The sequence below is a fragment of the Brassica rapa genome, chromosome A08 (assembly GCF_000309985.2).
Source record: "Brassica rapa cultivar Chiifu-401-42 chromosome A08, CAAS_Brap_v3.01, whole genome shotgun sequence".
Taxonomy (NCBI): Eukaryota; Viridiplantae; Streptophyta; class Magnoliopsida; order Brassicales; family Brassicaceae; genus Brassica; species Brassica rapa.
In genome coordinates, this window is record NC_024802.2 from 4853764 (window position 1) to 4878093 (window position 24330).

A 24330-nucleotide genomic window follows, 5' to 3' on the forward strand; every position below is an offset into this window, starting at 1 on the left:
AACGAATAGAAAATCAACTACATTGTCTCATTTCCATAAATCTCTTTTTGGTCCAATTTGGACTTAAATACTGATGACCAACTTCTAAAATTCATATCAATTATTTTAAAAGTCAGAAAAATACGGAAAAATATACAAAATGTACATAAACAAGAGACAATCATATGAAAAATATTTTAGTTGACTAAATATTAGTAGAACACAATTTCATATTTTAATCTACAGATGGTAGAAAACATGATCTGCTGGGTACGAGCTAGTAGATTGTAGATTCCATTAACTACATGGATATCTGCAGCTTGTAGAAATCAAAATCGACCAATGGTTATAATTCTACCTTCGTAGAGTAAATCGGCTACCATTTCCCTTATTTCTGAACTATAGTAGATTTCATTAATTACTGTTTCTCAAGTATATATGAAGACGTAATCATAAAATCTACTTATGTACCAATATTCTACAAAAGTATGATTACTTTCTCTACCAAAATACCTTATCCTACCGCCACCGGTTTTCATAATCTACTATGTTTTCTATATTCTACGAACAACAGAAAATGTATATTTTCCTTAAATCTCTCCAAAATCTGTTAAGCGAATTTATTCTAATCTATAATTTCCTAAATTTTCGTGTTTCCTAAGTTAATTTTTTTTTTAAAATCTTGTTCTCCTAGTTCATCACATTCTTACTATTTTTTTTTTGTAACCACCCAAAAAAACTTGAATCTCTTGTTGAGGAAGATGCATATTTATGCTTCTTATGGGGTGTGGAAATTTGATCCCCTTAAAGGATGGGGATTTTCTGTTCATAAGGAAAAACGAGGTAGAGTACTGGTTATAGAATTGACAAGTTCTTTTGAAGATCTAAGAATTATGGCTTTTGAGGATTTTTGAATTGACCAAAATGATGTCGAGCTTGAGTTAAGCTACTTGCCAACGGAGTTAATCAATACAATAGACAGTCCGCCAGTTATCATTGGGAATGATCGGTAAGTCAAAAAAATTCTTACATATGTACGTGGAAAACCTTCGACAAGGTTGTGTGTGTCAACTTCACCGATCAATGGAAACATCAACAACACTGAGTATGATAAGGAGGAACCTAACTCGCGTTTCAATGAGCAAGGTGAACCTTCTTCGTTTTCACCTCGAGATGACATTGGTAGTTCATCTGAATCGCATCAGGATGTTGAAGACAATGGTAAATTGAACGACAGGGAAGAAGATGCTGGTCTCGACTTATGTGCAAAAGAAGATGATGGTGGAAAAAGTGTTCGGTTTTCTTTGATGGATGTTGTGAAGAGGGGTGAAACGTTTCAAAACAAATCGATGTTGAAAACATCATTGGAAATGTCAGCAATTAGAGCTGGGAGAGTGTATTGCAGAGCGGTGAGGCACGAGCTTCTGTTTCCGGCGAGGTACGAGCTTCAATGTTCGCGACTTACTTGAGAACGAGACTTGAAGTGAGCATGACTGAGACTTCGATTAAGAAGAAGAACAACAACGGCGGAGTCTTAGCGGGAAGAAGGAACACCGGCGATGGCGACCTCTGACAACCGGTGACTTCGAGTCGTCTTTTCTCTCTATCGCCAAAGGATGAGGTGAAAAAAGATGTAAAATTAGGGTTCAATACACATGATCTGGAGATAAAATATTTTGCTCCTTTTGTTTATTTTCTTCTTCTTTTTTTTTTAACTTTTAACTTTTTTTTTAATAATTAAATTAACAAAAATCGTTTTGGGTTTAGATTAAGAGTTTAATTGGATTTACAGAAAAAAATATACTAAGTGGACAACTTATACTTCATACTATGACATAGGGACAATGTACTTATTGTTTTGTTCCATATTTCCAACTTTCTCAAAAATATTTTACGTCACCCTTTGCTGCATAAAGTACACCTCCAACTAGAAATATGTCAAATTGTAAAACATCACCTCTAAAATATTTCAGCTTGCGAAACTCTCATCTTATAACTACCAAGCTGAGTAAGTCAATGGCACTAGGAAATACGAAGATATGGCGGATATCCAAGTTTCTTCAATGTAAATCTTATTTTGAACCTCATTTTATGTTTCAAGATGTCTTGTATGATATGCTGTCTCAAGGTACTAGTATATATTTTAATATAACTGAAGAAATACAATACAAAGCTTAGCAACATTTTAAACTATGGATAAAACAAGTGTAACAGTAATAATTCCGGACTGCGCACAACGTGTGGAAAGTATCTTTACAAGATGAATAGAGCTATCAATCAAAGTCTGTTGAGAGGAATCCTATGACCGTGTTGGTGAGCAGTTCTACTCTTTGTCCTGTCCACATGAGATATCACTTGCGGCATCGTCATCCCCACCGATACTATAATCTCTGCAATCCAAACAAACACAATACAAATGTGCTTAGGCATGCACGTTCATAAAGAGAACTACTACCAGAAGTGTAGTCTTGATAAATCACAACAAACTAAGCCTGACCTATTCCTTCTCGGATCGATAAATTTGGCCTAATGATTTCTTCACTGTTCACCAGAAATACATCTCCTATGTACAGATGATTCGTAGGCACATACACACTACACAACTCTTCTTCTCCCTGGTCCGTCTGTTACCGTAAAACATAACATTGTCAATGCTGGTTTACTCTCCTCAAGTAATATGATAATTATAACTTCTTCTTGTCCACCTACCTGAAGTGTCACCGATGATGTGATAAAGCCAAATGCATATTCACCAATGCGAGGGTGACGGATGATTGCTACCTCTTTAAAGGCGGTTGTGTTTTGGTCTGAGAACAGAAACAAATGTTACAAAAGGCAAACTACCTAGCAGCATAAAACTACTTGTGTCCCCCAAACATTGCGTCTGAACATGTTTACATGTTTTTTTGTAGAAAAAAAGAAAGAAAGAGGAGAAAAATCATAAGGATGTCTGAATCATATGCTAACTTACCGGGAGAAATAGCAGTGCTAACTTGTTTAGAAGCTGAATAAAGGTGCCTAACAAAGGGCATTCTCTTTATAAACTGCTCCCCAAGCCAGAAAACGGTAGAACCAAGCCACGAGGAAGCAAATATTCCGACAAAGAAAGTGAAAAGTACAGATGTAATGAACCCAAGTCCTTGCAAAACGAATTAAAAAGATGTCATTATCTGATATTTAAAAACGGTCGGAAATTAAGGAAACTTTCAAAGACTAATAAAATGTTTTACCAGGTACACTTAAGAATCGGACTCAATAATATTAAAACAATAGAAAGTACAAGAAAACATAGCGGCAAGACCAAGACCAAGACCCTGAATCATTTAGCTGCTTCTGATACATTGTGCTTACCAAAGATGTCAACACCAAGGCTCTCGTATATAGGACTGAAGAAACCATCAACGAACTGGATAAACCACCAGGTGATGAGGAATGTAACAGCAACAGGAAAGAGGACGACACTAGACATTATAAAAATAAATAAACACAGTTAAAACTCAAAGAAGAGTAGTAGATTTTAGAAATTGAAATTGTGGTTGTAAAAGAAGAGAGTTGATTTACAAGCCAGTCATAAACTTCTTGGACACCCAACTCTGAAGAACAGCATAGCAAGCCTGTTCAGATGCAAATCATATCATTTTCCCAAGTAAAGAGAGTAATCTCCAAATCTTTATCCCTACAGGATCAATCAGTAAAAGGCGAACCTTGCGAGTAGAAGAATTGGGAGAGGTGGGAGGAGACTTGGGAGGATCTTCGGGGTCTTGAGGAGCGAGTCCTTGGCTGAGCGAACTCGTCGTAGCTTCCTTGTCTTCTGCCATCTCTCCACACTGAAAGGACGAATCCGTGTCGGACCAGATCTTCGATTTTGGGACTTCTATGAGACTCACCTTTGACTTTAAGTAAGTCTTACTTCTTTGATCATAATCCAACGATTTATATTCCTACACGTCATCTAGCTGTAAGACGCATTATTCAACGTCGTCTCCTTTTGTTTTGTTCCGCTTTTTGGGATTATTCTTGAAATAACCAAAGAAAAAAAAACAGATTTGTATAAAGGAGAGAGAGATAGCGATAGGAATAGAAAAAATGAGAGAGTGATTTTGGTTATATAGTGAATTGTAATTTTTTGGTTGGTTCTCATCCAATTTTTCTTTATCATTTGACATTGAAAAAAAAAAAACATTGTTGCTCCAAAAATTTTTTTAAAAAAATGAAGAGATATATTTTGTTTAATAAGCAAAAAATGAATAATCGAATGGTGCACAAGTACAGTAGTTTAGTGTAAAAAAGCAAAAGGAGAATATCTTCTCAAGTTATCCTTAGTGGGCTTAAATCTTTATCTAGTGGTTCCTTAACCGTGGAACATAAAGAATCGTGTTTTGCTTTCTCAAATACGTTCTAAAAGCAAATTGTCAATTCTTTTCTTGGGTTTTGGGGTGTATTGTGCTTGCTTTTCAAAAAAAAAATTTATATGTTCCTCCAAACTGTTTTTCATTTATTGAAAACAACTGGTGAGGATTTATTGAGTAGTTGAAAGATATAAAGGCTTGGAATCATGCCGTTAGCCATGGACAACGCGTTAATGACGTTATCTCTGGATGAAGAAGATATGTTGTTCGTCATGTCGGATCTCCTTGAATTCAGTTTGGCGGAAGAGAACAAGATTAGTCTTATGGGTAGGATTCTGAACCTGAGATGTCAAAAGACGTCGAGCTTAATAATGAAGATGCCTAGAAAATAGGAGAAAGAAGGTCAGGTACGAGGGATTGCTCTGCCTCAGAAGCGTTTTCAGTTCATCTGTAAGTATGAACATGACTTTCTGGATCTGCTTGAAAGAGGGATTCAAACTCATGAAGAAGGGGTTATTGTGCTGGAAAGATGTATTGAAAACCCACTCGAAAATTTACAGTACATTCTACCTTGGGTTCAAATAAGTAAAATCCCAGTTAACTATTACACTACTGAAGCTTTGACAGCTTTAGGAGACTTGGTAGAGGAAGACGGTGGTGGTGGCCTTTAATTCCATTCAAACCGATCACTCAAGACTTCATAAGGGTGCAAGTAAAGTTCAATGTCGCTAATCCCCTCAGAATGTCGAAGCTTATCACTTTAAAAACGAGGTATATCTGTTGTAGCACACTTCAATTATGAAAAAGTACAGAAAAAAATTATTTTCGTGCCAGACTCAATCATGAGAAAGACTACTGCCCTCTAGTGTTTAGACAGAGGCATGAAGAATCAAGCGTGCATACAGAAAAGTTGTCAGAGAGTGGTGAAAAAAAAATCTGGTTCTTTCCAAAAGGTGATATTCTTTTTGGAGTGTTGGAGGAATCTCAGGTGAGGATTGACCCTCCAACTGGCCGATGGAACATTGCTAAGGAAGTCCTGGAAGAGATGAGAAGGTATTTGGCTGTTGATACTGGTGAAAGTAAAACTGTGAAAGTCGATAAAATCCAAAAATCAGTTAAGTTCGAGATCTGCACTGAGATTGGAACCACCCCCGCTGGTTACTTCTGATCTAAATAAAGGCAAATGATTGGTGCTTGATTACAGTGAAAAAAATGAGAGAATCTAGAGCTCTAAATGCCCAAAACAACCCTCAAAAACTCATGGCAGACTCATTCAAGGCTCACTCTTCAGCATCTTTTAGGTATGTCAGTTTTTAAGTGATGAAGAGGGGAATTCTGTAAACGGTTAAACTTAAGGTTGATTATCCTACGATGTTCAGGACAGGTAACTTTGCCATTTGTTCTTCCGGGATAGTCAACAAGCGTCGAGCTGCACGAAAGAGACCACCCTAAACTATTAGACTTCAAAGAAGAAGAAAGGCAAAGATTGAAGATACAAGTCTAACTAACAATGGAAGAGATGGGAAGCAGATTATGGGGATCAAGAAAAGGAAGTGCTCTGTGGAAAAAATGGAACCAATAACAACCAACAAGGCTGTGTGCCTAAAGGTGATCCCAAATGAGGGATTTTCCAAGTCCCAATGAGCCTCTTGAGCTGGAATTTTCAAGGCTTGGAAAATTATGTTGGAAAAATTATTTGTAATTTTAAAATTCCAGTTGATTTGAATTTAAAATATATCATTTGACTATAAAAATAAAAAATATGAAAATTTTCATAAATTTTTATATATCGAGTCTGCACTTGCTCAATGAGATGGCATCACATAAAAGAGATGATCCTACTTTACTCATAATAAAGATAACCATTAAATGTTTATTACCATTAAATCAACACAAACAAATTTAAACCAAGGGACCAAGTTTAAAAAGAGTGCAGAAAAGTCCAAACAAGTAGCAGAGATATTTGAGTTAAAGAAACACACATTGATCATCCTCACCATACCCAAATGTTATTAGAGGTGAGAGAGAGAGAAAAGAGAGAGAGGCCTTTGTCGACTTTAAATTGTCTGTAGCTGAGAGAAGGAGATTCTGATAATTGATCCGCCTAGAGAGGTCGCGTGCTTGCAAACCAGTGCTTCCGCAGCTTCCTCCTCGTTCTCAAACTGCACCAGAGCTTGCTTTTTCCCGTTCATCTCAAACACTTTTGTGTTCAGTATCGCCCCGTGCTCTTGGACATGGTTCACCACTTCTTCCTCTGTCACGTCTTGCGGAAGAGTGGACAAGTGAATCATCTTGGTAGGGGAGCAGCAATAGCGGTAGTTTTTTGCAGCATTGCGGTTGAAGCGGTTCAGGTTCGAGTTTACATAATCATGCGAGTCTGTCCCTGGTGTAATATTTGGATGCTTAGAGTAGTTTACCTCTAGCCGCTTACCAAACAGCATCGCTCCCTGCAGGAAACCACAACATATATACACATAAACAATCTTCTTCTTCTTAAACTCAAAACTTATCCCAAATACAAACCTTAAGGAAATGTACTGCAAGCTCAGCCTGGAAACCATCTCCCATTTGGACAAGGGCATGGTCAGGTTTGTTTCGAAGAAGCTTTATCCTCACAATGTTCCCGTAAAGAGAAAACAGATTGAACAGCTTATCCTCATCAACACTCTGAAACAAAATGAATCTTGTAAGCCTGAAGGAAAATAGTGTAAGTTGTCTAAAGAAAATCAGAAATGACCAACTTACATCAGTATTAAGATTAGAGACAAGGATTGTACACCTATCATTTGTGCCAGTTATACCCGGAGGCAAGCCACCGCCAAAGGCAGCTGCAATCGCAGATGTGTTTGCCATCTAAGTAACAGCAAATGCATGAGATTAAATATGTGCATAATCACTAATAAAGAGAACAAATTTGAGAAGAACAAAAAGAAGTCTGGCGAAATCTTTGACAAAAAGAGTTGCTAAAACCGTGTTTCATGAGCTTCCTAGCATTACCCACCTGGGGATATGCCACTGCAAATAGCAAAAAAAAAAAAAAAATGAATTAGCAAAATACCACAGTATAAAAGAAGAAACACATAAAATTACAATCATGTAAGACACGTACCTCCTGCATCACCGTAGCCAGGCTGCAAGAAAAAAAAAACAGAATATTAAAACGGCATCAAAGGATACAAAACATATGTGATTTAATTGAAAGCAGGTCATACGTGAGGTAAACGGCCTTTTTGCTCTGATGGCAGGTTTGGATTTGTATAATCCCTATTCAAAGGCCACATGAAATCAGTTAACATGAACAACAAGATGACATCAAACCGCAAAGAACAAAATGAATACCTAGATCGATCGTTGTTGTAATTTACTTGCAGCTCCTCAAGGCTGAAAATGAAAGACCAGTCAATACTCACGACAACCCTAGAGACTAAAAATGAAATGCAATATGTAAGCAAGAGGCAGAGCATACTTTGAGAACTGGATATCCAACTGACAACACCCGTCATATATGTTACGACCCTGCCACAAAGAAGATTAACATATTTCGTTATTTAAAATGTATTATAGGCAAAATGTTAGGGGAATGCACCTGTAGAGAAGTTCTAGCAGAGGCAGCACACGGTTGTGCCTGATACTGTATAAGAGCTTGAAAACCTATAAAACAAGGTTCAAAGTTAAAAGATGATCAAAGTGGGTTAATGTAACAAATATTTCACATCAAGGAGGAGACAAATAACAAAGAACAAAGTAAATCTCTAGTAAACAGAATAGAAGAGGGAGAAAAGAAGGCGGAGAAGCTGACCAGCAGACTTCTGGAAAGTGACGATCTTCTCCACAAATCCATAAGGAGAAAAAACTTGATGCAGGACGTCAACGGTAATTGGATACAGCATGTGATGGACTGTGACCAAGAGAATACGATTCGGCTGCATCCCCCACCCACGGATATAAGAAGATAGAAAGACAGAAAGAAAGAAAGAAAAGAAGAGAAGATGAAACCAAAGGCTCGACTTATTATCTAAAGATTCTCAAAAGAGTTACAAACCTCATCTTCACGTCCATGAATATTCTGCTCGGCTGTTGTCAATTCTTGGTGGGACGAGAATTGGATATACACATTCCTACCTCTACATTCGAATAAAAATTTAGCGGTTGAAAGAAAAGGAACATGAAGGAGAGGAGAGTGGAGTATTATACCTTATGGTTGGCTGCACATTAGTGAAGAACTGAAGAGCAGTGATTGCTGAAGAAACATCTTGCATCTGGAGAAGAGCCTAAGTAGAGAAATAAATCTAAAGAGTTCAGACAAAGAAGTTGGTAGAGGAGGAGCAAAGAAACATTATAGAGACCTGATTCTTTGCCCTGAGCATGACGAGCTTAGTTATGACACCAAATGGTTGGAAAAGCTGAAGCAAGTCATTCTGTTGAACAAGAAAATTAATATATAATCTCTCTCTCTTTTGTCCGAAACTGAAAACTGAAATAAAGAAAAGAGGTTTGGTTTTATTACTTCAGAAATCTCATGTCCGACATTACGAACATGAATGACTTTGGATGATTCCGCCATTACCAAACCTGCAAACCCCACAACCAAACTCAACATACTATTTTTCTGAATTTGAATTGGATATAAATTAGATTAGTCCCCAATCAAATTACAAACAGCCATAGCATTCGGAAGAAATCCAATCAAAGATTGTAAGCAACCAAAAATCAAAATCCTGTTTTCTCAGATACAGATGAGGAGAGAGGGAGAAGGAACTTGCCTTGCCTGCGAGAGAGAGAGAGAGAGAGAGAGGAGAGAAGAGAAGTGTAGATCGAAGAAGCCTTTTTCGTCGTCAATGCTTTAACCCTATCTCTACTATTTATCTTTAAGTTTCTCTCTCTCTTATTTCTCCCATTCTCAACTTTACAATAAATAACGTTCTCACACTGGACTAAAAAAACTCTATAAATTAATTTTTCTAATAAAGATAAAAATATATTCATAAATTAATAAGTTTACAGTAATTTATTATTTTGAAATTTATTTATACTAGGTGTTTTGCCCGCGATGCGGGCTTAAACATTTTATAATTTTTAAAAAGTTCTTTGTACACTATATTTATAATTTTAGTAAAAAAATTATTTTATTAATAGTTAATTATATAATTTATGTTTTTAACTTTTTACTAAAATACTTTTTCAGATAACAATACAATATATATATAGAAATTATCTTTTTTAATTATATTTTTAGATTTTGGTTAATTCAATATTTTATTTTTAATTATATAATTAAGAATTTTATTTGATTAATATTTAGTTATATAATTCATGTTTTTAACTTTTTACTAAAAGATTTTTTCAGATAACAATACAATATATACATAATTATCTTTTTTTTAAATTATATTTTCAGATTTTGGATAAGTTTTTTTATTATTAATAATAAATTATCTAACCAAATAGTTTTAAATTCGTTTTTATGTTTTAGTTAATTTATAGATTTTATTCATTAAGGGTATAAACGATATTAACCACTCTAACTTTTAACGTGAGAGCTCGATTCTAAAAATTTACTTCGCAAATAATAGTATAGATTCATAAATTCTTAATTTGTTTCTAAAAATATTTGATTCACAATGTAATGTACTAACTAAACTTTATATATTTAAATTTATTTTCTTTTGAAAATGATTTAGACAAAAATAGTACGGGTTATATGTCATGTCGCCAACTACCATATAAGATAGAAGCATCTGCTGTGGTGCATTAATTTTTCAAGCAAAGACTTAAAACTCACTGATAATGGATTTTGAATAGACTAATTCTGATTTATGTTCCAATAAGTTTCGAGCGATCCAATATCAGCTACTTTAACAGTGTACTGACCATTTTTTGTAAGGGTCAAACAAGAATTATCTTTTTGATTTGTTCGGCTTATGCTAAGATTCTAATTACAGAGATGTGCTATGGCTATAAAATGTTTTAAAACATTTCCACGTCCCATTCCTTTGAAACATTTTTGATAAAGTCACAAATAGTCATTCTAAGATGAGCTATCAAAATTACGGGACAAGATATCCTTGCAGGTGTAGTCGGGATCCACAAATCCTCCTATGCTTTGATTTCATAACCTGAATGGGTTTTCTATCTAATTATCAGCATTAATAAGGGACTTGCAATTGAAAATCTTTTCCATACATATCAAAGAGTATTTGTAGAACCTATCTACAAAGGTGAGTTAAGCCAATAATATTTTCAATGCAAAACCCTAGCTAACAATGAGTCCGAAAACTGAAATATTCTCCATAATTGTTTTGCCAACAAAACCATATTAAACTCGTGAATCATACAGAATCCGAAGCCATCATCATATCTTGGTAAGTATAGTTTATCCCATTTTGCCCAATGAAGACCTCTTTTTGATGGATTCGAACTCCATAAGAAGCGTCTAATGCCACTGGTTAATTTTCACAAATGTTCAAGGGCAGCAAGAAGCTCGACACAACATAGTTGGGGAGCGCTAGAGCAATTGATTTGATGAGAATTTCCTTTCAGCATTTTGATAGCCATCTTGCTTACCATCTATTAACTCTATGTTTTAATTTATCTTTAATTTCATGAAGGCAAATAAGTTGAATTTAGATCCACTAATATCTTATGACATTTCTCAACTGGAACTCATTTCTCCTTTGTTTTGAATTCCCAGAGCATCTTTTATTGTTTGCCTCAAGTTTCATGGAACTCTCTTAACAAAGTGTAGAGAGGACCTTTCAAAGTTAATGCATTTTCCTGAAAATTTTCTATATGTCCTTATTGCTTTCACTACTTCTTCGCATTCATGGGGCTCCTCCACCTTACCAAAAAAAAAAACTATCATCAGCAAAAAAAGTGTGAAATAGGAGAACAAGCGCGTGATGCACGCATCCTGTTATCGTTCATTGATTTTCTGTGTGATTAAGAAGGCAAATAAATTGCATTTAGATCCACTAATATCTTCTGACATTTTCCAATTGGAACCCATTTCTCTTTTTTTTTTTCTGAATTCCCAGAGCATCTTTTATCTTTTGCCTCAAGTTTGCTGGAACTCTCTTACCGAAGAGTAGAGAGGACTTTTCAAAGTTGATGCATTTGCCCGAAGCTTTTCTATGTGCATCCTTATTGCTTTCATTACTTCTTCGCATTTGTGGGACTCCACCTTACAAAAGAAAAGACTATCATCAGCGAAAAAGATGTGAAAACGAAGGACAAGCGTGTGATGCACGCTATCCTGATCGTTCCTTGATTCTCTGCATGATTAAGAAGGCAAATAAATTGCATTTAGATTCACTAATATCTTCTGACATTTCCCAATTGGAACCCATTTCTCTTTTGTTCTGAATTTTCAGAGCATCTTTTATCGTTTGCCTCAAGTTTCGTGGAACTCTCTTACCGAAGAATAGAGAAGAATTTTTAAAGTTGATGCATTTTCCCGAAGCTTTTATGTATGCATCCTTATTGCTTTCATTACTTCTTTGCATTTGTGGGGCCATTTGTGGGGCTCTACTTTATAAAAGAAAAGACTATCATCAGCGAAAAAAGTGTGAAATCGGAGGACAAGCGCGTGATGCACGCATCCCATTATCGTTCCTTGATTCTCAGCATGATTAAAAAGGCCAATGAGTGCTTCTGTGCGTAGAATAAAGATGAAAAAGGACAAAAGATCTCCATGTTGAAATCCCTTATGTGGGACAATATTGCCTCTTGGCTGACCATTCAGAACAACCTTGTAACTCACTAAAATAATGCATCTCATAATCAAATCAATCCAAGCTTAAGAAAATCTCATCTTTTGCATTACTGCTTGAATAAATTTCCATTTCATCTTGTAATAGGCTCTACTCATATTTGAAGATGTTGCAAATGCTACTAAGCCCTTTTTTTCATCTATTATATTTTCTGCTTTATTCCTTAGTTGCGTAATCATGTTTTTCTTCTATCTCTGCTTTGTCAAAGCATGAAAACATTTAGAGTTTCTATCCTTTTTCAAAGATATATAACCGTGGGCGGATTTACGTAGTGGAAGAAGGCGGCAGCTTCCCCCACAATAATTACAAGTAAACTTATTTGCATTTGAATAAACATATATTTTTCAGTTTAGCTGGCTTCAAGTCCCCACCTATCATTTTACATTGATTTTAGGGAAATTGGGTTTGTATAACAGTGAAAAAACACTAATTAGCTACCTGTCCAATTTCCCTAGTACACCTATACATAACGTAGCTTTTATATAATAATTCCATTTTACCCTTTCAAACAACCGGTGAAATCTGTATATAAAAAAGCTGATAATTATTACATGTCAAAAGTAACTCGTGGCTTTTTAATGTTCACATCTTCTTCTTTTATAACGTTTCTTGTTAAATTTCTTCAATTTCCATTATATTTGAGTTTAAGATTTATTTTTGAATTTGAAATTTATAATTGGGTTTAGGATTTAGTGATTAAGGTTTAGTATTTGGAAGGAAGGTTGAAGTCAACATTAACTTCTTTCATGCAATCATAGTCATTTCATAATTTCACCAATATGTAGCATATATTTTATTCTATTCTATTTGAGTTACAATTTATATTTTAATAATGCTTTATATCAAGTACTATTTGCATATTTTGATATTTGGATTAGTGTTTATATTTTTTTTAGGGTTTAGTGATTGATGTTTTGTGTTTAGTTTATTGAAGGTTTGAGTTGATGACGGGGTAAGCATTACTTCATTCCCTGCAGTTATAGTCATTTCAAAATCTAAACAATTTATACTATGTTATTTCGTTTGTTAATATTCTATTTTAATAATGTTTCATATTGTGTACTATTTGCATATTTTGATATTTGGAGTAGGGTTTATATTTCCATTTAAGGGTTAGTGATTAGTGTATTGGCTTTATTTTATAGAAAGTTTGGATTGCTGTTAGGATAAGCATTACATCTTTCCCTTCAACCATAGATATTTGAAAATTTGAACAATATGTAATATGCTATTTTATTTGTTACTATTCTATTTTAATAGTGTTTCATATTATGTATTTTTGCATATTTGGATATTTAAGTTAAAGTTTATATTTCATTTTAGAGTTTAGTGATCAGTGTTTTGGTTTAGTTTATAGAAGTTTTGGTTGACGTTGGGTAAGCATTATCTTTTCCCTTGCAATTATAGATATATATTTTTTTTTTTTGACAGCAAACATTTACAAACTCATGTTGACTCTGTAAACCAAAGTGGTAACTCTGCATCCATGTGAACGACGAAAGACGTTTGTTTCCTAGCACTGCGTGCTAAGCTATCCGCCCATATATTCATCGTTCGGAAAACATGAATGATGTTTGAGTTTAGAAAGCTTCTTTTTAAAAGCTTGATATCTTCTAAGTAGCTTCCAAATGTTGGTCATTCTTCTGGTTCTGAAACCATCTTCACCAGCTGAGAACAATCTGTTGCAAATGTTACTTGGAACTGTCTTAAGTTCTTCATACATTCCATTGCCCAAATTAATGCTTCCACCTCCGAATGCAGGGTTGAAAGGCTTGCCCTGACATTCCTTGCCCCTAATAAACCATCAAAACCCGGTAAAGTACTATACCAGCCTTGGCCGGAAAAAACCTCCTTATCCTTCCATGATCCATCTATAAAACACCATCGTCCTTGGGTTACTAAGGGGGAACTAGATTGTACCTGATGCCCCCTCAGTGGATCATTTGCTACCTGTGCCTCAGCCCATAGTGATGACTCTAATTCTGCTTTTTAAAGTGTTTCCCTTGGATCTATATCCAAATTACTAAAAACTTTATTATTCCGTCCCTTTCATATATACCATAATATCCATGCAAATTGATGATCATCCATCTGTATGTATTGTGCTATTCCGTTTGTTATTATTTTATTTTAATAATGTTTCACATTATGATGTGTATATGTGATTGTCAATACACCACCAAATAAATGACGACACCTACTTTTTCTCTCTTGGTACTGGAAACCTTTTACATGCAAGGACAAAACCAGATGATTTATGTCTTAAGTGTTTGACATTGCATTATGTCAATATCTTTGTCACTCACCTAACTTGTCTTACAAATATGGTTATTACACAAATAAGTTCTTGATTTTATTTAGTTTATTTTTCTTCTAAATGCTATCCTTGCTAAAAAGAATATCTAACAAAAATTTATTAATACATCAAAAAATTTTGCTTCCACTCAAAATATTTTTTAGATCCACCACTGATATAACTCTACTCTTTTATTTCTAAAACACCAGCCTTAACACCGTCAAATAGTTCTTTCAATGTTGTTGATTTTTTTTTTTTTTTGTTGATACAGTTTCATACGAGTACTAGTACTAGCTTTCACTTTTTGTTTAATGTTTTCTTCTTGCTTTTCTGAGCTCATATTATTTTTTCTTCTCCATTGACCCAAAGCTCTGGAACGATTCAAAATATATCCGTATGGAGCTTCTAAAAGTTGCATTGATCTATACAAGGCGAATATGGATCAAGTCACGAATATAAGACACGAGTATATACTTAGGATGAAAGGGTCACTTTGGGTTTATAACTAGGAAAACTTTTAGTTGTCGTTAATACTTTGAAAGGGTCACTTTAGGTTTATAACTAGGAAAACTTTTAGTTGTCGTAAGACTTTGAAAAGTGAGTTATCGTGGTCCGGGGTAGTCTTACCGAGTAACATCAACATCTCACAGTCCACAGAGGTGACATCATAAGTAAAAAATACAACGATAGAAAGAAGATATTATTGTCTCTTCGGGAAATTAGTCTGATAAAATTAAAACGATATAAAGAAGACTAGGATAAGACCCGCGCCTTGCGCGGGATTAAGTTATAATTTTTGTTATATTTTGAAGAATGAAACAATAGTTTGGCTTCATTTGGATTACGGGTGTTCAATCCGGATATCGGGTTGGTTTCGGTTCGGTTCAGTTTTTTTTGGTATTTGGTTAGTAAAATATAACTACTATTCTAAATCCATATTTACTTTGACTTTAGTCTTTCACATACTTTTGAAAAATTTCAACTGGACGACTAAATTGATCAGCCAATCTTGTTGCTTTAAATCATTAGTGTTTATATATATATATATATATATTATTTAGTTTGAATATTTATTAAATAAAAATTCATATGCGTTATATTTTATGATCATTTTTAACTTATTATAACAAAAAAATAATCTATTGATCACAAAATTTTCAGAGTGGGAATATTCAAATTTCTAATAATATATAGACGTTTTGAAAAATTCAAATATAACATATAAGAAAAAATATAAATGTTTTTATTATATATTTAATGTGATTTTTTAATATCTTTCAATAATATAAAATTAAAAAAAAGAACTAAGATACCAAAATTGTTATCAAATATTTATTATTTTATTATTCATAATAATTAATTTTCATATATACGTTAATCATATTAGGTAATTTCGTAGCTTCTAATTAAGGAAAGTGCAAAAACAATTTTGATAGATTATTTATCAATTCGATAGTTAGTTTAATAAAAAATATAATGTAAGTCAAGATGGACCAACCTATTTTTCTAAGAATAGTATATTTTATATAGTCATTTATTAAATGAGAATTTATAATCATACAGTTCTATGATCGTTCATATCATTTTATAACAAAATATTTAAATCATCGATAACAAAATTTTCAATCTGAAATCTTTATTAAGTTTATAATTTATAAATGTTCTTGAAAATTCATTGAAAGTTTTAATATTAAAATATTTATGTAATCTTATGGTATATAGTGTTTAATATATATATATATATATTTATTTTATTATTAAATGATATTTTTACTCATATGGTTTTAAAATCATGTGTATCTTCTTATAATAAAAATGTTAAACCATTGATCATTAATTTTTAACATAATAATTTTAATAGTTTTAGTCATTTATTGTCGTTTTTAAAAATTCAAAATATGACATATACGAAAAAATCTAAATTTTATTTTTATAGCTAATTTGATTGTTTAATTTATTTTAATAATATAAAATTAAACAAAAAATGATGGAGGAGATATACATTGTTATCAAAACTTTATTATTTAACTCATTAATTGTCATATATATATTAGTCATTTATGGTAATTCCGTAGGTTTTATTTAAGGAAAGAAAATATCATATCATATCATTATATCATATAGTTTGACCAACTTATGTATCTAACAACATATAAAAATCGAATGTGGACCTACTTATTTTTCAATTGAAAGTAATTGACTACCTAATTGAGTGACACCTATACATTGGGGCCTCTTTTAATTAATACAAAAGGTTACATCTTTTCAAATGTTCCTCAATTAATATATAAGGGATTAGCACCTCCCTTTACAAGGATGAAAAGCAAAAAAAAAACAAGAGATTATTTTTCTCTTTATCCAATATATTCCTCACAACTGAATCTGAAACTTCCATATATAGGAAAACATAGTTCAAGTTTTCCTATTCTTGATCATGAACCTTTCCAAGGGAATCAAGAGCCTCAGTGCGGCTACGAACTATCCTGTGGAAAACGTCTCTAACTTTCCTTTCGAATGGATCCAAACCTTCTTTCATAGATTCACGTACTTGCATCAACTCTTCCACTCTCTCCTTCACTTCTAACGCATTATCATCGGTTAATGAGAAGTTATCTGAATCAATCAGTTCACTTAACATTCTCGTGTTTTTCTCCATTAGATTAATCTCTTTAAGCAATCCACATGCTTTCTTTTTATCTCTTTTCTTTGATTCATCCATGATCTTATCGTGCAAGGACATCACTGGTACTGCCCATTGGAAATGCCTTGGGAAGTAAAAATGCACTTGTAAACCACGGTCTTGGCAAGGGATAGCGGCTACAAGAACCCACATAACAAACAACAATATCGATGTCATTGTGTAGACCGTTAGGGCTAGACCATTAGTAGCCATGACATCGCTGGCTCGAGGTGTGGCCAAGTTATTGCCTATCCCTTGTAACTGCTTTGCGGCTGACCAAGACCGTGACACGCTCCAAGACAGTGACCTTAAATAGCCAGTGTGTTGATTATTGTCCTTGTTACGTGTGAAAGAACGGTTACGCTGGGCTAACGAGTTAGAAGAATCTTTCTCATCTAGCATCCCAATGGCTAAATCAATCAATGCTTTCTTAGCACGGTGGATTTCTCCTTCACCGAGCTGTCCATGGCTCGCGTCCAAAGCGCATAGTACGATTTCAATTAGTTTTTGCCATTGCCCGATCAGCTCGATCCCATCACGAATTGCATTGCAAACATCAAGAGCTTTGACGCTCCTCTCGAAATAATCTTCTATCAAACGGTCCATTGGCTGTTTGAGAAGCTGAGACTTGTGGTTGAATATTATAACTCGAAATTCTTCTTGGCAACAAAGAAACGAATCAAGAAGTTTTCCTATCCATTCAAGTGAGAGGAGCTCATCGTCATTCGCAGAGGCGTTGAGATCAATAAATTTCTCAGCAACTTGTCTCTGAAAAGAATCTAACTCCACCTCCATGCTCATAGGCTCAGTTGGGTCCATTAAGTGCACTTGGTCCCGACGCAAACTTAGTAATGACCTTCCAAACGATAAATCCGTCTCTGGCATCTTCGAAATTTTAAGAGTTAGTTTTAGGAAAAAAACTTTTTCTTTTCTAGAATTTAAAGTAATGGGAATCAAAAAAGAAGGGAGAATGATATTATAAGGAGCAAAGCGAACAGTTTTTAATCTTTTCTCCTATTTCTAGTAAGTTCAGTTTCACCTTTGTTTTAGAACCCTTAAGTTGCGATTTATTGGCTACAATAAAAAAGGGTTAAATATATTCCTCGATAAATGGAGGGGTGTAATAGTTTTATAACTAATTTTGGTTAATAATTTATCAGTATTACCAAATTAGCTTTGCTTCAATTAATTTTTGTTTTACCATGAATTGTTATTTTTATTGTATAATGAAATTGCTTAAAATATTTTAGAATCCATATAATACATTAACTAAAAGAATCTATAATTATATATATGTGCATTCAGAAGATGTTCATACATCCCTTATATATAAAAGGCTTGACTGGTTTCTCTGCTACCACCCGCAAATGCAGTTTTTGCGGTTGATAGCGGTTGACAGTGTTTCGAAACAATCATACAAATCGGTACAAATTGCTTCAACCCGCTTCAAACCTATTAAAATCAAAAGCTAATTCCAGTTAGCGTTTGCGGGTGAATAAATAAATATAAAAGTTTTTTCAAAAAATTTTAAAAAAATTTAAACTAAATTTTTTAAAAACAAATATTATAAATTAAAATATATACATACTTTATATATTAATTTAAATCCACAAACATTTTCATAATTTGTTTTATAAGAAAAAATTAAACTAACTATTCATTATAATTTTTTTAAATTAATATACATACATATATAAAGATACACACATATATAAAACGAAAAAAAAATATTCTTTTAAATTTTTAATATAAATCTTCAAAACAATTTATTAAAATTAAAACTTCAACTAATTTAAAAATTAAATAAATAAACATAATATTATTATTGATCATATTATTATTGATCATATTATATTGATAATTATTATATTTTATTACAATAGTATGTTTTTATATTTTTATAATGTTATAATATGTTAATATTGGTAATATCTTATAATCAACCAGTCACAAATATCTCGCAAACGCAAAAATTTTCAAACGTTGTGCCAGTCATACAAAACGCTTAATAACACTTGAAACCGCAACCATCCGCATTTGCTAACTCACGCACCCGTAACCGCAACCATCCGCATTCGCTAACTCACGCACCGTAACCGCAACCGCTGCGTTTGAAACAGTCATGTCCTAAAAGAGAAGCATTTTTAAGTTGTAACCTTTAATTCAATGCTTAGGTGTGAGCTTCCCAGCCTTTCTCACAATCTTTATCTAAAAACTAGTGGGTTTCTGGCACTACGCGCCGGTTTTTCTAATATTATATTACTTCGTTGGTTTTATAATTTAGAACGTTTTAAATATTATTTAGAAAAAAAATGTATCAATGATATAGAGATCTATTAATTTGATAGTAATCTCTACATAGTTGATTTTGAGGTTATCTATAATATATGCATAACACTTTAAGTTTAAATATATGCATGACAATCTAAATTTATGCATGACTTTGAAAGTGTAATAGCCAAATTGTTTATTATTTGATTGGCAATTATTAATTTTAACTACGATATAAGATTAGTTTTAAAATGTGGACCTCATACAATAATTATGGAAAACTTAGTGTTTATACATTGTACATATTTATATATTATGTTGTGAAAAAAATATATATATTTATTATGTTGTGAAATTATTACCTTTTGCACATAGTATATGTGAAAAATTAGATATGAAAATATTACCTTGCACATAGTTTATAATCTTCATTAAAATTGTTAATTTAGTTATTAAGATAATAGTACACATTTAAATTGAATATTTTAGTAATCCCGTCTCACTTATAAATAAGAGGATTTTCCAAAAAGCTAAATAATAGTGGAGTTTTTAATATACAGTCTTACTTTAAAGTATTTTCCCAAAATTTCCATAAAAATAAAGAGATAATTAAATATTCATTGTTTGGTTTTCCTCGTGATTTTGGTCACCTCGACTTGTATTAGTAACAAACATCACATGACAAATTTCAACTATTGTCTTTGTCTTAAAGATTGAAACTTTATATTGTCCTATTTAGTATTTCACAGAAAAGGAGTTACGATAAAGCAAGCATCACATTTCAATTGTAAGTAGATACCCTGCTCAACAAAATCAAATAAATAACCCCATACGAAAATTTAAGCACAGCCAAATACTCGTCGCACTTTCCTCAAAGATTACCAAAAAATGGAGTAAGTATCTCTCATGAAGACTAAACAACCAACAAAAGTTTTGTGCCAGTTATTTCTCATTAATGGAGGAACCGCAAAGAAAAATAAATGAGTGACTGAGTACTGTGCGAGCTGTGTCATATCGAAAGGGGTTAAAAGAAGCGTTTATCCTTTCGGTTGTGTCCAGTGTCCACATCAGATTCACAAGAAATTGCATATGTTACTTCCTGTTTTGCCATGCTCTCTAAGACGCTCGAGCTAAATTTTGGAACCAAAGATCAAAATCATGAAAGAATACCGTAAATACAAATTAAGAGAGTCGGTAGCACTACGGTGTCGTGCTATATCTGTAGAGGGGAGGCTGGTAGCGAGAAGTGGAGATGCAATCGAAGGCTTCTTCTTGTTGTTGTTTAGAGGTATGGTCATAGGAGAGCAGCGGCGCGCAAATAAGACATCAACGAAGGAGGTCGCTTATGGGAGGCTGAGGGAGGACAAAAGATTTATTTTTGTTAGAATATTTATAATTGAACAATCCTGAAGAAATACATACAAATACCACTTTAGTGTTGGTTGTGTTCAACTAATCTAATCATGTTTAAGAAGAAAAACAAAATGATATCAGAGTCGCTTCGAACTTAGAGAATCAAAAGAGCTAATATAACGATAGAAAAAAATATACAAAAACACAACAGAAAACCTTTGGAAGATAAGGCTTATCTTCATCATCAAAGGCATTACGTAGCACCCATTTCTCTATCCTCCCAAGATCAGACCTAATCATCTTCCACTCTGGATTAAGTTGATGGTCCGTGGATGAGTGTAGACTGCAACGCGTCAAGAACGAACCAAACATTTAGACATCAAGGTATGTGAGATACGTAATTGACAGAAATAAGAAACATAAAGTTGTCGAAGTTACCTGTTCATCGAGAAGAAGCATGTCAACACTCATAAGCCCTCCACCTTTCCTAACATTGTGAGCTTCCCAAAACCTCAGAAGACGCAACTCCGTCGTGTTTGAGCAACGAACTGCCCTCAAGTTGGCGAGAAGAACATAGGAAGACGACATATTTGAAGGGGATGCGTCGGATTGTTTAAGCTATAAGATATCTCAATGGTGTAGATCTTCATCACTCCAAAATACTTATTTATAGTGTCGACCTTCGATATGTTAATGGTAATAAATGAGACAGAGTGGGAAGAGAGGTGGGGTGGAGCTTAATGATTGTATTAAAGCTTGAGTTTAAGGAAAATAAAAGATGTTACAAGAAATGTAGTCGGACACGATGGAAGGACACGGTAAACACAAAACGGGCCAAAGATATCAAAGTATTGATGGTCCAATGAATTAATAGAAAGCTCAGCGATTACTCCGTGAATTAGAAGCAAAAAAGAAGAAGCTCTCTCTTTACTCGACACATGGCGCAATATGGGGATATGAAAGATGAGGTGGCGGCCTGTGGAGAGTTTCTCTTCAACTTTATTGCATTTATACTTGCGCTACGCGCGAGTCTGTATTAATAATTTAGTTTAGTTGTATAATAACTTTTAAACTATTTTTTTAATTGATTTATATAATTTTATTATCTGAAATATGATTTATTGATTTTATTATTTATTTTTATTTATAACTATACCCTGTTATTAGCTATTTAGTTATTTGTATTATAAATGCAATAATTATGTTTATAAGCATATTCCTAATTTTGGTAAAATATTAGTTTTTTTTAAAATATTATATAAATTTCTTGATGCATGTAAAATGTTAACACACTCTAATATTTTATCATACATTTTACATATATTTTATTTGAATGCATAAATGATTGAACTATCTGCATAATATCTAATTTTACTTTGTAGTAAGAAAAAATTTACAATTAATGTGTGATTGTTATATACATATATATATATATATATGTATATGTGTGATAGTACAATATTTAATTTTAAAATTTAATCATAATAAATATTTTGATGAACTTTAATTTATATTAAATAGCCTTTATAGGATAATATAAAAATTAAAGTAAATATAATGAGTTTAACGAATGCTATGTAACATTTTATTTATTGAATTAATAATATTGATAATCTAAAGTATTAGGGTTATCTACTACTTGATTTTATTATATTTGTATTGTAGTTAAGCTTGTATGATCGTATAATGTATTAAAATATCTTATAATTTTTTTTGGTATAATAGTTAATACTTGTTTGTTTTTGAGTTTATATGAATATTTTTTAAGATTTTTTAAAATTTATTATATAATTTTTAGAATTATTCTTTTTAGTTACTAAATGTTGACGATAAGATATCAAATGTCTTAGATAGCGTATTAATTGTAGTCTTGAAAAAAAATTAAATGTTCAAAATTTTTATGTTTTGAGTTTGTTGATTCTAATACTTAGATAGAATATTTATATTATTAATATTGATTGTTGATTCTATCATTCTTTTATGTTATCTTTTATGCTAATTTATTGTTGGTCTTTGTACGAAATTTACTTAAAATCTTTATTAACTTATTTAACATGCTTTCTTAGGCTCTATATTTTTCATCTATCTTATAAACATTGTTCTCTAAATATTTTCTTTGACATAACTCAACAGAGAGCATCCTAAATTTTATATGTTATATGAGGTGAATTAGACTAATAATTATAAGAATTGATCATGTAGTTTGCTTTAAGAACAATAATTTGTTAAAATCTTGTAAATCACACCATGTTAGATTTATCTCATATCTTTTCTATTAAAAGAGAAGTACCATTTTTATCTGCTACAAAATAGTCATACTAGAAGTCTAGGTCCATATATTCAAATAATATTTTTATTGTTTACATTAGTTTATTTAATGTATAACATTTCTAAATAATTATAAGGATATTAATAACAAATTCATTTTAACTATAAATTTAAATTTTAATTTTAGGAATAACAAAATATGTTGAGAAAAAATCTAACAAAATCTTTTAAAATTTTAAATATTCTTTTAATTAATGTACTGATTAATTTCGCAATTAGTAGTATAATGTTATAATAAATTAATTTTAATTACATTTTTATTATAAATAAAATAATGAAATTATTTTCTAATTTTATAAATTTTATAAGTATAGTCTACATTATATTAAAATAGAAGTAATTAATGAATTACATATTAAAATTATGTTTTTTGCGCAAACATATTAAAATTATGTTGAATTGGTAAACCAATATATTTTGAAAAAATACTTTCATTAAGATAAATAAATAAAATATCATTCACCGTTTAAAGTGATTAAATATCATTCACTTTTTAAAATGATTAATATTCATAAATTATGTAATAATGTTCTTAAAAAATAAAAAAGTTAACATTTCTTAAATTTTAATATTTAGAACTACATATCATCAATTTAGTTATTTTTAAAATGACAGCAATATATTATCATAAATTATTATATACAAAATAATATAAAATTTTACATTTATAAATGAAATGTTACCCGCACTGATGTGCGGGTTAAAATCTAGTTTATTAACTTATTGAACATGCTTTCTTAGGCTCTATATTTTTCATCTATTTTATAAACATTGTTCTCTAAATATTTTCTTTGACATAACTCAACAAAGAGCATCCTAAATTTTATATGTTATATGAGGTGAATTAGACTAATAATTATAAGAATTCATCATGTAGTTTGCTTTAAGAACAATAATTTGTTAAAATCTCGTAAATCACACCATGTTAGATTTATCTCATATCTATATTATTAAAACTAAAGTACTTTTTTATACTGTTTGGAACCTTAGATAGTAGATTAAATGAAAGTTGTTTGAAAACAAGGATATCAAATTAAATATATTTTTATTTACATATTTAGTCACTGTATTTCTTTCTCATTTACAGATTTTGTAGTTTGGAAACTTGGATAGCAGATTAAATAACAATTATTTAGAAACACAGATATGAGATTAAATATTTCTTTTTATTTACACATTTAGCCATTCCATTTCTTTCTTATTTACAAATCTTCCATTTCACTTAAAAACAAAAATTTAAACTAATTAATTACAATGAATTGTTATTTTTTTTTATGAAAATAAACACACAAACTGTAATATATA

At 32.0% G+C, this 24330-nt stretch overlaps 4 protein-coding genes across 9 annotated transcripts in view; 1 reads left to right on the plus strand and 3 right to left on the minus strand.

Moving 5' to 3' along the window:
- Positions 1 to 24330, plus strand: part of LOC103833097 — a 1138500-nt gene that overhangs the window by 719673 nt on the left and 394497 nt on the right. The gene's annotated exons all lie outside the window — the stretch shown is intronic.
- LOC103833139 (protein LIKE COV 2) lies at positions 2096 to 3942 on the minus strand. The gene is made up of 7 exons (XM_009109239.3): positions 3684 to 3942; positions 3541 to 3593; positions 3331 to 3440; positions 2951 to 3118; positions 2689 to 2786; positions 2477 to 2603; positions 2096 to 2369 (listed from the first exon to the last, which is right to left on the minus strand). Exons 1-7 carry the CDS (start codon positions 3795 to 3797, stop codon positions 2257 to 2259), a joined length of 783 nt encoding a protein of 260 aa, XP_009107487.1. The 5' UTR covers positions 3798 to 3942; the 3' UTR covers positions 2096 to 2256.
- LOC103833140 (polypyrimidine tract-binding protein homolog 3) lies at positions 6176 to 9252 on the minus strand. 3 transcript variants are annotated; one of them, XM_009109240.3, is made up of 15 exons: positions 9092 to 9251; positions 8836 to 8900; positions 8675 to 8746; positions 8523 to 8599; positions 8371 to 8452; positions 8128 to 8251; positions 7915 to 7979; positions 7795 to 7844; positions 7668 to 7709; positions 7541 to 7592; positions 7438 to 7459; positions 7330 to 7343; positions 7074 to 7181; positions 6852 to 6995; positions 6176 to 6775 (listed from the first exon to the last, which is right to left on the minus strand). In XM_009109240.3, the coding sequence occupies exons 2-15, from the start codon at positions 8890 to 8892 to the stop codon at positions 6386 to 6388; spliced, it is 1299 nt and encodes a 432-aa protein (XP_009107488.2). In that variant the 5' UTR covers positions 8893 to 8900; positions 9092 to 9251; the 3' UTR covers positions 6176 to 6385. The 3 variants fall into 3 exon arrangements, with proteins under 3 accessions (XP_009107488.2, XP_033132445.1, XP_033132444.1); XM_033276554.1 differs by having other exon boundaries at positions 7541 to 7709; positions 8836 to 8898; positions 9091 to 9220; XM_033276553.1 differs by lacking the exon at positions 8128 to 8251 and having other exon boundaries at positions 7668 to 7844; positions 9092 to 9252.
- LOC103833141 lies at positions 16496 to 18774 on the minus strand. Its single transcript, XM_009109241.3, has one exon. It carries the CDS (start codon positions 17956 to 17958, stop codon positions 16816 to 16818), a length of 1143 nt encoding a protein of 380 aa, XP_009107489.1. The 5' UTR covers positions 17959 to 18774; the 3' UTR covers positions 16496 to 16815.